The sequence below is a fragment of the Panthera pardus genome, unplaced genomic scaffold (genome assembly GCF_024362965.1).
Source record: "Panthera pardus isolate Hobbes unplaced genomic scaffold, ASM2436296v1 HiC_scaffold_17, whole genome shotgun sequence".
Lineage (NCBI taxonomy): Eukaryota > Metazoa > Chordata > Mammalia > Carnivora > Felidae > Panthera > Panthera pardus.
The window spans coordinates 117,818,180-117,832,216 of NW_026526732.1; the positions used below are offsets into that span (position 1 = coordinate 117,818,180).

The following is a 14,037-nucleotide window of genomic DNA, read 5'->3' on the forward strand; positions in this document are numbered from 1 at the left end:
TCACTGGCTGAATGTGAAGCCTGAATAAGACATTGAGCGTCTAGGTTATTTTGAAATGTATTAATTCCAGGAGCCAAAACCGGGGACTTGGTTGAGGCCACTCACTGGATAGATAAACAGGATCATACCCACGAGGGGGGGCGGTTCTTTGTATTGTTTGCAAATATCTAAGTGCTATAAAAATATTGCTCAGTTTCAAATTTCTTGTTTTAACAGTTTTGAGACATCCCCCCCACCAATCTCTATAGGGGCAGCCTGTTCCCCAATGACCATATTACAACTCTAGAATTTTCCTTCTTGTAATGGTAATTGGAAGTGATAAAGACATCTGCTGTTTCACCCTGAAGAAAAGGCTGGATTGCAAACCCAAGGAGCAGCTCCTGTCGATGGTGCAGGTGATGTAAAGAATTCCTCAGGGGGAGTCTAGCCAGGTCACCACACTTCTCTGTTTTCTCCCTCTCTCCATAGAAACTGGACACCGAGTTAGCAATGAGCCCCAGTGCCAAAAAAAAAAAAAAAAAAAAAAGCAGAGGTAGTTCAAGGTCAGGTAAGCATGGGATTTGCCATAAATAAACTAAAACAGTAACAATACATAGATCTATATTTCAAAAATGTGTCAGCAGTAATGTTTTGGTGATTTCTCCATTTATCTTCTAGTGATGAAAAGCATTTACAGTTGCCTCGAACGATATGGAAGCCAGGCAAGTCAAGAGAAAAGATAAACTGTCAGTGGGTCTTTGGTGATTTGTTTGTGAGGCAGAATGGGGACCCTTGAGGCAAGCACAGGACACTAATCCACTCTGCTGATATTTATATATTGCTATATTGTATTACAAATGCATAAACACTCCATGTTTCCAGAAGTCTGAAAAAGCAACAGCAGACCTTAAACCATTGCCCCAATATGGTACGAATGCTCTTTTCCACAGTGTTTTGGTCAACACTGCATGAGCATAGATTGTAGACATGCTCTTTGTGCCCTGGTGGTCTGGGAGCACTTTGGGAACAGAAATGGCTTCTTATCAAGGGAACTGGGTCCAAGAGTCGTTCCTCTGCTGAGTGACAGGTGATGTGTGACCTTGCCCAGGCCAATGCTCTAGCATTTAATCTGTTTCTGTATTAGTTTGGTTTTTCCATAAATGTATTTCTCTACAAAAAAATTTTTTTTAAGATTTTATTTTTAAGTAACCTCTACACCCAACATGGGGCTCAAACTCACAACCCCAAGATCAAGAGTCACACCTCCACAGACTGAGCCAGCTGGGTGCCCCTATTTCTCTATAAAAATTTAAAAAATTTCCATAGAATATCTGAGTCTCTTTTCTTTCTTAAAATTTGTGTGCATTTTTTGGGGGTAGTTTGCCAAAAATGGAAGTCCTGGACCAAATCATATGAACTTAGGTGAATGCCCCTTTGTTCCCTTCAACCTTTTTTAAGTCATTGAGGTTAAATCCGCAAACACAAAATTCACCTGTTTCACGTGCACGATTTAACGGTATTTGGTAGGTTTACAGATGTGTGCAACCATCATTTCACCTCAGTTCTAGAATATTTCCATCACTCCCCAAATACCTCTAGTGCCCAATTACAGTCAAACCCCGTCCTCACTCCCTGGCCAACCACTCATCTCCATTGTAACCAAGCCCCTTCAAAAGAATGTATTAGAGGTGCCTGGGTGGTTCAGTTGGTTGAGTGTCCGACTTCAGCTCAGGTCATGATTTCACAGTTTGTGGGTTCGAGTCTCACATCGGGCTCTGTGCTGACAGCTCGGAGCCTGGAGCCTGCTTCGGATTCTGTGTCTCCCTCTCTCTCTGCACCTCCCCTGCTCCACTCACGCTCTGTCTCTGTCTCTCAAAAATAAGTAAAGTGTTTAAAAAAATTTTTTTAAATAAAAGAATGTATTAAATGTTTTAAATAGTTAATGACATTCATTTGATTTTAACATCCAAAAGCTTGGAAAGGATTCAAGAAAATGTCTCTCTCTGGTCTCTGAGCCCCGTTGCCAAGTTTCAGTCCCTCTTGGACAGATAACCACGGTTTATCCTTCCAGGTTATTTTTAGAATGATCTATTTCAAACATAGCAACAAAGAAAATATAACACGCAAATATACATATGTCAAACAGCTTTGTCAGGGTCTAACGTTTTGGTTTCTTTCTTTCTTTCCTTTTTTTTTTTTAGGACTATAATCTTACAGTCGAGTCGAAGTCCCCTCTGTATTACCCACCACTGCATTCACTACCCCTCTCTCATTTTCGTCTCTTCCTTTTCCAGTTTTATATTTCCCAATGATTTTTCTTGTCATTGGCTGGGTTACAACCCTTAAAGCGTTATGGAACAAAGGCAATGATAGAAGGAATTTTTTCTTTATTTCTGACTTTAATGGGGAATTCTGAAGATTCAAATGAAGTTTGATTTTCACTATAGGATTTTGGTAGATGCCTTTAATTGGGTCACAGAAGGTAGTATATCTTCTATGACTTTTTTTCTAGGATTATCAGATACAAATATATCTGTGTATATATATGTGTGTGTATATGGAAAAATGAAATCATGCTCTACATAATCGTACAAAAGTGTTCTTTCCTCTCAACAAGGTTATCATGGATATCTTTGTAGATCACTTTTAAAAATGGTCATGCGGTAGCCATTTTTATATAGAGTTCAGAAGTTAAAAACATTTTTTTAACGTTTATTTATTTATTTTGAGAGAGAGAGAGAGAGAGAGAGAGCGAGCAGGGGAGGGGCAGAGGGAGAGGGAGAGAAAGAATCCAAAGCAGGCTCCACACTGTCAGCGCAGAGCCTGATAAGGGGCTCGAATGCACAAACTGTGAGACCATGACCTGAGCCGAAATGAAGAGTCAGACACTTAACCAACGGAGCCACCCAGGTGCCCCAGAAATTTAAAATTTCTAAGTAGACATAGCTTCCTTGATAATTTCTTCTATAACTTCTCAATTTAGAATTATTTCTCCAGAAATTTATGAGTATTTAAAACTGTTTTCTTCCACTTTACTATAGCTTCATGTTTTGTATTTAATTCAATTGGTTTTAATTTTGAATGTGATGTATTTTCATTAAAAAACGCTAACTCCTTATATATCATCAGTGCTACCCAATCTCATTTCTGTAAGAATAAAAGGAAGCTTGAAATATACTCTCTAAAATTCAGAGGGGGTAGATTAGATTATTTCCAGAATACTTTTCACCTGGTTAAATATGTGCTCTCACCTCAGTCACAGAATATTATTTCTGTGACTTTGGGGAGGGGAGGGTTGCTTAAAAATAATGTGAAGTGAGAGAAAGCCTGGCTCTTTGTGTAGAAACTTCACTATCCAAAATAGTTCTTCAGAAACTGTGGACTTATTATTAGGTTTACATGAACCATATTTATCCTTGAGTATAATAATATACCCTTGGACTTTTCCTTTCCTTTTTTTTTTAACGTTTATTTTCTTTTGAGAGAGTGCACACGTGAGTGGCGGGGGGGGAGGGCAGAGGGTGAGAGAGAGAGAGGGAGAATCCCAAGCAGGTTCCATGCTCAGCACAGAGCCCAATGCTGGGCTCGATCCCACGACCCTGGGATCATGACCTGAGCTGAAATCAAGAAGCAGACACTCAGCTGACTGAGGTACCCAGGCACCACAGAACTGGACTTTTTCTGATGATGAGTGATTTCCTGAAAATTTTCATGCATAATGCTTTGGGAGAAATAGAACTATTAAATAAATGGATGGATGTGGTTTTCAGAAATGCTAAATTAGAAGGTGGCATTATAGAATGTAAGCTTATGAGGACAAGAATTTTTGTCTTGTTTGCTCCCTGGTATTTGTTGTGCTGAGAACAGTACCTGGCACATCAGACATGTTCAACAAACATTTGGCAAATGAATGAATGAAATGAGTGTGTTACATGTTAAGTGGCCTTGAGCACACAGCTCACATTAAAATTTTTAAAAATATTTATTTATTTTTAAGAGACAGAATGCAAGGTGGGGGAAGGGCAGAGAGAGGAGGGGGGACAGAGGATCCGAAGCGGGCTCTGCACTGACAGCAGCGAGCCTGATGTGGGGCTTGAACTCATGAATACTGAGATCATGACCTGAGCCAAAGTCAGACACTCAACTGACTGAGCCACCCAGGCACCCCGATAACTCACGTTTTTGAAACTAAAGTGTGAGCTGAGGATTCCGGTCGAGTTTCCCTGTGTACGTGGTGAAGATAACAATATAGTAAATGTCTGTGCGGAGTTATTTGGTTGCTTTCTCCTAAGCAGTTTTCTATCAGGAAATTAAATTTATGAAGAAATGGAAGCAGAATGGTTAGGGAAGGAGATTTACACAGATGCACCACAGAAAATACATGGAACTGAGTGAGAGAGAGATACATGTATCCACAGAGCCCATGTGGCAAGGATATTTAGAATTTGGGCTGCAGAAGACTTAGAATCCCTCAGCTAACCTTGGGTTTCAGGGCAGGGAACTCGGAGTCAGAGGTGAAGCCAACTGCCCAAATGCATATGGCAGGTGGGGACAGAACTGGGGCCTTGCCCAGGGCTCAGGGTTCAGGACTCTTTCCATTAAATGGACACACACAAAACCATGTCTTAAATAGTAGTGAGTGAAATGTAAAATGTCCATTCAAATGTACTTGAAGTAAAAGTGGCAGTGGTAGGGGTGTCTGGGTGGCTCAGTTGGTTGAGTGTCTAACTTCAGCTGAGGTCATGATCTCATGGTCCATGAGTTCCAGCCCTGCTTTGGGCTCCACACTGACAATGTGGAGCCTGCTTAGGATTTTCTCTCTCCCTCTGTCTCTCATGCACTTGTGCTCTCTCGCTCTCACAATAGATAAATAAACTTAAAAAAAAGTGATGGTGGTAAAATGCTCAGTAAAACGAGAGAAATATCTATAAAACCAGAATCCAATTTTAACAAACATTATCAGGAAACATCAGGTCACAAGGGGTTAATTAAATGTACGAAACCTGTCACGGTAGAGCCTGTGATTCGGGAGTTGAGTGTTTGAGCCCCATGTTGAGTGTAGAGATTACATAAAAATGAAGTCGTAAAAAATGAAAAAATAATAAAAAATAACAACATGAAGAGAGTATAATCGAAGGTGGAAGTTATCACTGGCCAAAGGCAGGAAGCCCATTAACTCTTGGCATACTGTAAAATCCCACTGGGTTAAACCAAGATTTACTAAAGGAGTGCACGTTTTCTCCCAGTTTGCAAATTCAATTCCAATCCTACTTTCCAGGTTGTTAGTCTGATAATCTCACCGACTCTTCACAAAAACTCTACTTCCTCCTTACTCAGAACCAACTGTCGCTGAGAAAAGAAAATTCTCTTCGGGATGGTGCTATCATCTAGGAGAATCTCTTAGAGTCTGTGTTCATTCATTAGTTGACTCATCCCAATCATTACCTCGCCAAACATTTATTGGACACTGACTATGTGCAGGTGCTGAGCCAGTGTCTGTGGCTGCAAAGATTAGTTATCTGCTCTTGAAACAGGCATGTGCAAGATAGGATGTGTTAGAGTCTAAGAGACTGAAAAGGCGGAAGTCACACTGTCTAAGAAGAAAGACAGGGCTTCAGAGAGGAGGTGATGACAGAGCTGTGTCTGGAGGAAAGGGAAGAAGAATTCTCCAGGTGGACATGGCCGGCCCCTTGGGGGGGCAGCTGGATCATCAGAGCAAAGTGGCAATGGGTTCAGAGCGCACGCTTGACAGGCCACCTACCTGCATTTGAATATCCTTGGAATTGATCACTTCCACAATGCCTACCACGTTGTCAAACACAAGGCCAAACTTCTTACAGTTGTCTAGAGGAAGCAAACAGAAACACAGCCCTGTTAGGCACACGCATCATGTTTATGCAAAGCAACTGACCATCCTAAGTGACCCCGGGTGCTGCCCTACCGATTGTAATGGAATTTATTTTCCCTTTCATCTGTAGAGTGGACTTGTTGCAGCTGAAAATGTAAGCCACTTGTTTCAGTTCGGTCTCCGAAATCACAAGGTCATGCCTGTCCTCTTGATACTCCTAAAATGAAAACACGTGCAAATACTGAATACAAGGACGTATGCAGATAAATGGAATCCTCCGCATGTTGAAATTACTGTGGGGTTCAACGTTAATTCTAGCTTTTCGATATGCCCTTCCTTTCAGAACCACTTTTTAATAGGCCAAACCACAGGTCTCACTCTGTTTTTGTAATGATGGGAATGAATGGAACCACTGCTTGGAAGTGGGCAGGGAGGGGGCGGGGGTCAGTGTCCATTTGCAAACCAGTCTCAGGCGCCCAAGAGGCTGCTGGGTGGTGGGCTGGAGCTTTTTTGTTCAGTCTGTATGCTGAGTCTGGCCTTAATGCTGCAGTAAAATGTGCCGCGTCAAGGAGTTGGGCAACTAGGTTAGTGACGACCGTGGTGTTGAGTCCCTGTGTATCTGCAGCCCCAGACCACCTTTCTCGGGAATTTGGTCTTCTGGAAACCTTTGGGGAAGCTCCATGGATTGGCAGGGAGCACCAGGTCTCGTGCACATTCTCTGTGTCTCTGTCCTGTTCACACAACCAGCCAAGTGGTGGATGAAGCGGCAGATGACATCAGTGCCTCTGTCCATGGCCCTGAACACCCTACCTCCAACCAGAACGGGGAACAGATTAAAAGCTTGTGGAAAGAGTTGTCAAATCCGTAGAGACAGAAAGTAGAAAGGCTGTTGCTGGGGGCTGAGCAGGGGCGTGGGGGGTTGTTGTTTAAGGGGTACAGGGTTCCAGTTTGACAAGATGGAAAGAGTTCTGTGGATGCGTGCTGATGGCTGCACAACGCGAATTCACTTGGCGTCCGTGAGTCAGTATGTACGCTTAAACGTTAGGTGTCACTGAAATGCTAAGATGGTAAATTTTATGTGTATTTTACCACAATGAAGAAAATTATTTTAAAAACGTGAAGAAAAGGATGCATGAGAAATAATGAAAAACCAAAAAGTAAAAAAAAAAAAAAAAAAAAAAAAAAAGTTGATGGAAGCATTCAGAAACACCCCGGTTTTTGCTCTCGCCAGAGGCTTGTGCCTTTGTCTTTTCACTCAGAAACCCTGAAGACCTGGGTAAGCACTTGGTCCTGTCACTGGAGCATGCCAGGAATGAAGGTTAAGGTTAAAGGGCTTCACTCACGACTCTCCATTTCTTTCCTTCCAACTCGAACACGGGAGCATGTTTCTGAGGAGGATGAGACGGGGGGGCCCTGGAGCCTGGAGAGAGGCTTTTGGTAGGAGATGGAGTTTGTCCTCCTTGAGTCCGTAGGCTGGGATTCTTGTATGTCTTCTGGTCATCTGTGACGTGCCGGAGCCCTGGAAAGGGAACACGTTGCCACGTTTCTTTGTATTTTATGCAAAGGGAACTGTCCCTAACTTCTTGGATGAATATAAACAGAACAAGAAATTTTGGTAATGCTATTCTCAAGGTTAATAATATGCACAGTCAGAGACCTTATAGATTTAGAGTTAATTAGAAGCATTGTAAACATTTTTTAAATTTGAGGGAACTTCTTTAAGGAGGTAAGATAGATAAAAATTCTATAAAAAAGAAAAGCACCTGGCCAAAAAAAGATCACATGATTTACTTCTTTGCTCATGGCTAAGGCTTTCCCCAGGTGTAGCCTAGAAGGACAGGGCATTCCAGTAAGTATACGCCATAGAGTATGGAATAGACTTCAGGGTTATGAGTCCATTCTCTTACTTTGCAGATGAGGGGACCGCCCAGCCAGCTGGAGCCAGAGGAAAATTTAGAGTTTGGGGCTCTTAGCTCCTAGCCCAGTGCACAGGGACAATTACACCATAACTCCTATTACTGGTCTGAAACAAAAATACATTTGCATAAACCTTACTGTTCAGAATGCATGTACATCCTGATATATCTTAAAGGTATGATTAAAAACAACCGTTCACAGTGATGACAAATGTGCTTCAATGACAGAATTATTTGGCAAGCCTGTCCACTGCTTGAGGACAGAGGTACTACTGTTTGTCATTTTATTTCACTCGGTCTTAATGCCCCGGTTGTAGATGGTGCCGAAGCATCGAGGCTGCTGTGAGTGGTGCTAACTTGGAACCCAGAGTCTCTGAGTTCTTCCTGATGGTCCACGTAACAGCCCACTGAGCCCGTCTCCCTCGAGATGAAGAACGCTGCAGGCTTCTGTTTCCCCACACAGCTCCCCGTGTTTTGGGGATGGGGACGGAATGGTGCATCCATCACTGTAGGCTCTGGGGGGAAGCTATGTGCCTTGGAGGCAGAGGGAGACAGAGTCAAGGTCCAGTTTTCTCACCTTTCGTAATTCCTTCCCCTTGGTTAAGTTGGGCAAATAGAGCTGAGCGTGAAGGGGAGGGCTCCTCTCTTCTGTCTTCATTCTCAAAAAGCGGAGGTGGCCCTGGAGGAGGGGGTGGGGGAGGGGGCGGAGGAAGGCCAGGCCCAGGGGACAGGACTGACGATGCTGATGCGGTTGATGCTACTGGCCCCTGAGGGAGAGAGAAGACGGAAAGCATTGTCTTCAGACTCACGCTCTCGCTGAGAGTTGGGATTTCGCCACTGTCACTCAGAACCTGCTACCAATGACGAAGTGGCGTTCAAGACTCACAAGGGGCACCACGGGTCTGTCTGGAGCACTGGGACCCCCCGAGGGCGGGGGCGGGGGGATGCATCTTGGGAACAGAGCATGACTGAGCTGGAGGGCCCTGCTGGCAGAAACTGCATGCTCTGGGTTCACGCTGCCAACTCACAGGCAAACAGAGCCATATTCACAGGGTCACATCCAAAGCTCAGGACTTGAATGGAACCAGGCCTTGGCCAGCTGAGAATCATAAGAAGAATGTAGTTCAACCGATAAGAGGATTCGCTCTTTTGGGCTGCTGGGAATCACAACCACCAATAAGAGAGAGAGTGGCAAAAATACTCAGTGGATATTAGGTGTTTCTGAACCTTTTTGAGCAGCTCAAGAGAAAGATACTGAAACTCTTTTTCTGGAACTCATTTTCCAAGTATGCATGCCTCACACTGACCCCCAAGTGGGGGCCGTGTATGACCTGGATGCCTGTCAAATCAGGGTCCAGGACCCATCTGATGGTTTCATGCATCTAATCTTGATTGTTAATGAACCAATTAAAAATTGAATCCTTTCTGAGCAAGATCTAGGCTTACTTATTTTCGCTGCTATGTGAAATTCAAGGTTTGTTTTCGGTTTGAAGTTCTAACAAATTCATATGACAGTAAAAGGTGTGAGACAATAGAAGAGTATGTTTGAACGTTTTGAGAAAATCACCCCCTCTCCCCCATGTAAACACACATATACAACAAACTTGGGTGATGCAATATTTTACTTTTAAACCTAAAGCGGAGGGGTGCCTGGGTGGCTCAGTCAGTTAAACGTCTGACTTTGGCTCAGGTCATGTTCTCATGGTTTGTGGGTTTGAGCCCCATATCGGGTTCTGTGCTGACAGCTCAGAGCCTGGAGCCTATTTCGGAATCTGTGTCTCCTTCTCTCTCTGCCTTCCAGCCCCTCCCCACCCAATCAAAAATAAATAAATGTTAAAAAAATAAACCTGAAGTAGAACTCTGTATCTAGGATAAGGCATTATAAGTGGATTCAATGAAAAAATAGAAAATTAAAAAAGTTGAGAGTAATGGACATGTGGTTTAGGCTCATGTATTTCCAATGCCAAATATAAAATGTAAAACATCTAAGTGCTAAATATTAACGAAGACAGCATATTCTCATTTTCATAAGCAAGTCCGTATTCCCAAGTGTCAATATTGGGAAGTTTTAATTGGTAGTAGTTTTCAGTTGAAAAAAAAAAAACCCAACATGCTATTTTCAAAGTACTTATATAATCTCTATTAAGTGCAGAATTACTCTAAAGATAAAAGATTCTTCTCTTATTCAGAATGCATGTCTGAAAAACTGAGTGGGCTGGAGGTCTTGTCTCCTGAAGCTGTAATTTGTGATGGCTTTTTGTTTCTAAGGAAGACCAGCCTGACTCCATCAGAATGCTTGAGTCAAGTAAACCAGGACTGCACAATTCACGAGGCTGGCCAATTTTTCTTTCTTCGTATCTTAAATGTTTCCCATTATGTTGCTAGGGTGAAATTTGAGAATTTGCTCTGAATCATCGATAGCATGTAAGAGAAGCTCTGCACATCAAGCAATATTCCAGTCCTTAGTTCCAGACCCTGAAAGCCCCACTACCCCCACCAACATTACTTTTACTCACAAGCACGTAGTAGCTCACAGAGTGAGTGGAGGGCCAGACCCTTCCTCACTTCTGAAATCCTGCAGCTTTGCAGTCCTATTTTGTGGAAAGGATAGAGGATACTGGCTTCTCTATCTCAGACTGATTTTGATGGCGCCCCTGCTCTCAGAATTCAGAGCGTCTCTCTAAGAGCCATTAAAAGGACACTGAAACCAATAAGCTACAGATACAACTTTTTGGAACTTTGATACCTTCAGATGGCTGACTCAGGAACGCCAAACAAAGGATTTACTGCAACAACCGTTGAATATAAAAGCCAAAATATAAGAGAACTCAGGACCAGCTGAAACTCAACTTATCCTGAGCGCCTTCTGGCTCAGCCCCAGTGAGAGCACAAAACTAGGCTCCAGTTTCCAAGGGGACTTTACAATTAGCATTCAGGGGCTTTCCTGCAGACTCAAAAGCAAACTTGGTAGGCATTCCCTTGACAGGCCTCGGGGGCTACTTTGTAGCAGAACCTGGTCTTTACCTCTTTCTTCCTCCTCTTTTCCTCCCGCAGGATCTCACGGCACCTCGGACCGAGTACCAGTACAGAGTGTTCTGTATTCTCACATGTGCCTGGCCACGAGTGGCAGTCACATCCACTGAAATCGCAGCCCGGCACTAATCTTCAGGTGTCCCAGTAGAGACAGAAGGGAGATGGTCAGAGAAGGGAAGGGAGCCAAGAGTTCTGGAAAGTCTAGTATTTCCAGGTGTCGATTACTTCTGTTCATGTAACAAGACATTTAATGCTCAGTATAGGACGGCCTCTATGCCTCTATTCCCAAACTTGTGTGAGCATTCGAATCATTCTGAAATCTGTTAGAAATTTAAAAACCCAGCCCGTGTCCCAGAAATGCTCTCTGGGGAGGTGGAAAGCATCTGTTTTTTTAATTTTTATTTTTTAACATTTATTTATCTTTCAGAGAGAGAGAGAGAGAGAGCGAGAGAGCACGCGTGAGTCGGGGTGGGACAGAAAGGGAGGTAGAGAGAGAGAGAATCCCAAGCAGTTTCCATGCTATCAGCACAGAGCCTGTGGTGGAGCTAGAACCCTCGGACTGTGAGATCATGACCTTAGCTGAAATCAAGAGTCACTCACTTAACAACGGAGCCACATCTGTATTTTTTGAAGCTTCCTGGGTGATTCCAGTGCTCAGCCAAGTTTGGGAAGAATCACTCCATGCTACGTGCGGAGATTAATCTTAGTCCTCACAATAATATCATTAGGACTGTCTTGAAATCCCTCCTTAACAGAAAACAAAGCAGGAAATCAGAAAGGCTGACCCAATATTAAATGGCTAGTAAATGGCAGAGACATAATTCAAGCAATCTGCTTGATTCTAAAGCCTTCTTCAGGGAAATCTTTTATGTTATATTTACAATATATTTTTTAAAATAGTCACTAGTGAAATTAAAGGACCAGAGGTATAGGCTACGTCAATACATATGTAGTGTTGTTCTTGGGCCTCTGGCTAGAATATACATGACTCAAGTATGGGGAGGTGGTGTAATAGCTGGCTTAATTTTTATCTCCACTATTCCTTGTTCTGTTTCTCTAATGCCTCCGTGGCTGACTGAGCTCCTACAGCCAACTCTGGTACCAGGACCCCTATATCCTATGGAGATTTAGGAAGTCTTGGGTGTTGACAGTGGCCCCTCAGCATCCAAACATCCTTGACGCTGGATTGTTGTGGCTCTGAGCCTGTGCTTCTAGAAACTGGCCTCTTGCCTTATTTGCTTTTCTTGAGTACCTACTGGTTCCAGTAATAGGGTGTTTGCACCCAAATCATGGCTCCTTGCCTTAGGGTTCAAGTTTTTCTGGGATGGGGACCTGACCCTCCCCCCACCGGGGACTGGAGATTTAAGGGCATCACCTCTTGGTGTGACTTCCTATTACAGATAATGCACCAGCTGGTCTAGACTGAATGAGACGTAGTGGATCAGATCAGGGCTACGGCCTCCGTGGCCTGTGGAGTGATCCACCACAACCCGCTGTCACTGCGATGTAGGCCCTGTGGGAAGCAGAGCGCAGAGAAGAAAGCAGCACGGGGAGGACACAGTGCACGCTGTGAGCTGGGTCCCTGCAGGGAGACAGGAGGACGGCTCCCAGACGGGCAAGCCTGCCCGGAGGTGCCGGGAACAAGAGCTGGAAGAGCCTCCGGACCAACCGTGCCTGCTCCAGGAACATGAGGGGTCCGGGGAGAGTCACAGGGGAGAGCTTTTAATTAGCCTGCAGACGGCATTCACTTCTTAGAACACAGGCTATGGGGTCCCACGTACACATGTGGATTAAAATAAAGACATTCAGGGGCGCCTGGGTGGCTCAGTCAGTTAAGTGTACGACTTTGGCTCAGGTCGTGATCTCGTGGTTCACGAGTTCGAGCCCCACGTCGGGCTCTGTGCTGACAGCTCAGAGCCTGGAGCCTGCTTCTGATTCTGTGTCTCCCTTACGCTGCCCCTCCCCTACTCATCCTCTGTCTCTCTCTCTCTCAAAAATAAACATTAAAAAAATAAAATAAAGGGGCGCCTGGGTGGCTTGGTCGGTTAAGCGTCCAACTTCGGCTCAGGTCATGATCTCACGGTCCGTGAGTTTGAGCCCCGTGTCAGGCTCTGTGCTGACAGCTCAGACCCTGGAGCCTGTTTCAGATTCTGTGTCTCCCTCTCTCTCTGCCCCTCCCCTGTTCATGCTCTGTCTTTCTCTGTCTCGAAAATAAATAAACGTTAAAAAAAAATAATAAAATAAAATAAAGACATTTAATAAAAGATGTTGTTTACTTGCAAACTATCTGAATATTTCTATTCTTTCTAAAAGAAACTTTTTCTTAATAAAAAATTCCGTTACAGTGTGCTTTACCCTAACAAGTGAAGAATCGTACATCTTAAAGCTGAAGACCTACAGGATTATGATATCACATGACTTGCACAAGGTCACACAGACCAGAAGGGTGAAAGTGGGGAATGATGCTGAGCCAGCAGGAAGAAAGGCTGAGCCTCACTGGGCAGCAATGACCCCACCCCCCACCCCCCGACACACAGATGTTTTTTTTTTTTTTTTCTTAAAATTTTTTTTTAACATTTATTTATTTTTGAGACAGAGAGAGACAGAGCATGAATGGGGGAGGGTCAGAGAGAGAGGGAGACACAGAATCTGAAACAGGCTCCAGGCTCTGAGCAGTCAGCACAGAGCCCGACGCGGGGCTTGAACTCACAGACCGCGAGATCATGACCTGAGCTGAAGTCGGACACTTAACCGACTGAGCCACCCAGGTGCCCCCAGATGCTTTTTAAAAATACTACTTTGAGGGGCTCCTGGGTGGCTTAGTCACTTAAGCATCTGACTTTTGATCTCAGCTCAGGTCATGATCTCACATTTCCTGGGTTCAAATCCCATGGCCGGCTCTTCATTGGCAGCTAGGAGCCTGCTTGGGATTCTGTCTCGCCCTCTCTCTCCCCTTCCCTGCTTGCTCTCTCTCTCTCTCTCTCTCAAAATAAATAAATAAACTTAAAAAAATACTTTGGTATCTGTATTTGGCACAAAATACTTTGATACATTGATGTCTCAAGTATCTTAGAGCCCCAGACTGGTAACAACTGAAATATACATTTTATCAAAGTCATTGTAACAATGGGTTATAATTTAAAGAAAAGCAGCGCATTTAGGACTTTATTTTATTTATTTATTTTTTATTTTTAAGTAGGGCTCCACACCCAGTGTATAGCCCAACGCAGGGCTTGAACTCACCATCCTCAGATCAAGACC

General features: G+C 43.8%; 1 protein-coding gene across 3 annotated transcripts in view; it reads right to left on the reverse strand.

Annotated features, from left to right (window-relative positions):
* LOC109249594 (cyclase associated actin cytoskeleton regulatory protein 2) overlaps positions 1–14,037 on the reverse strand; it is a 238,220-nt gene that overhangs the window by 6,424 nt on the left and 217,759 nt on the right. For all 3 annotated transcript variants that reach the window (XM_053904873.1, XM_053904872.1, XM_019420049.2), the window contains 4 exons: positions 8,321–8,510; positions 7,171–7,346; positions 5,921–6,044; positions 5,741–5,823 (listed from right to left, as the gene is read on the reverse strand). In XM_053904873.1, coding sequence (XP_053760848.1) covers positions 5,741–5,823; positions 5,921–6,044; positions 7,171–7,346; positions 8,321–8,510 — 573 coding nt within the window. The remainder of the gene's footprint in view (positions 1–5,740; positions 5,824–5,920; positions 6,045–7,170; positions 7,347–8,320; positions 8,511–14,037) is intronic.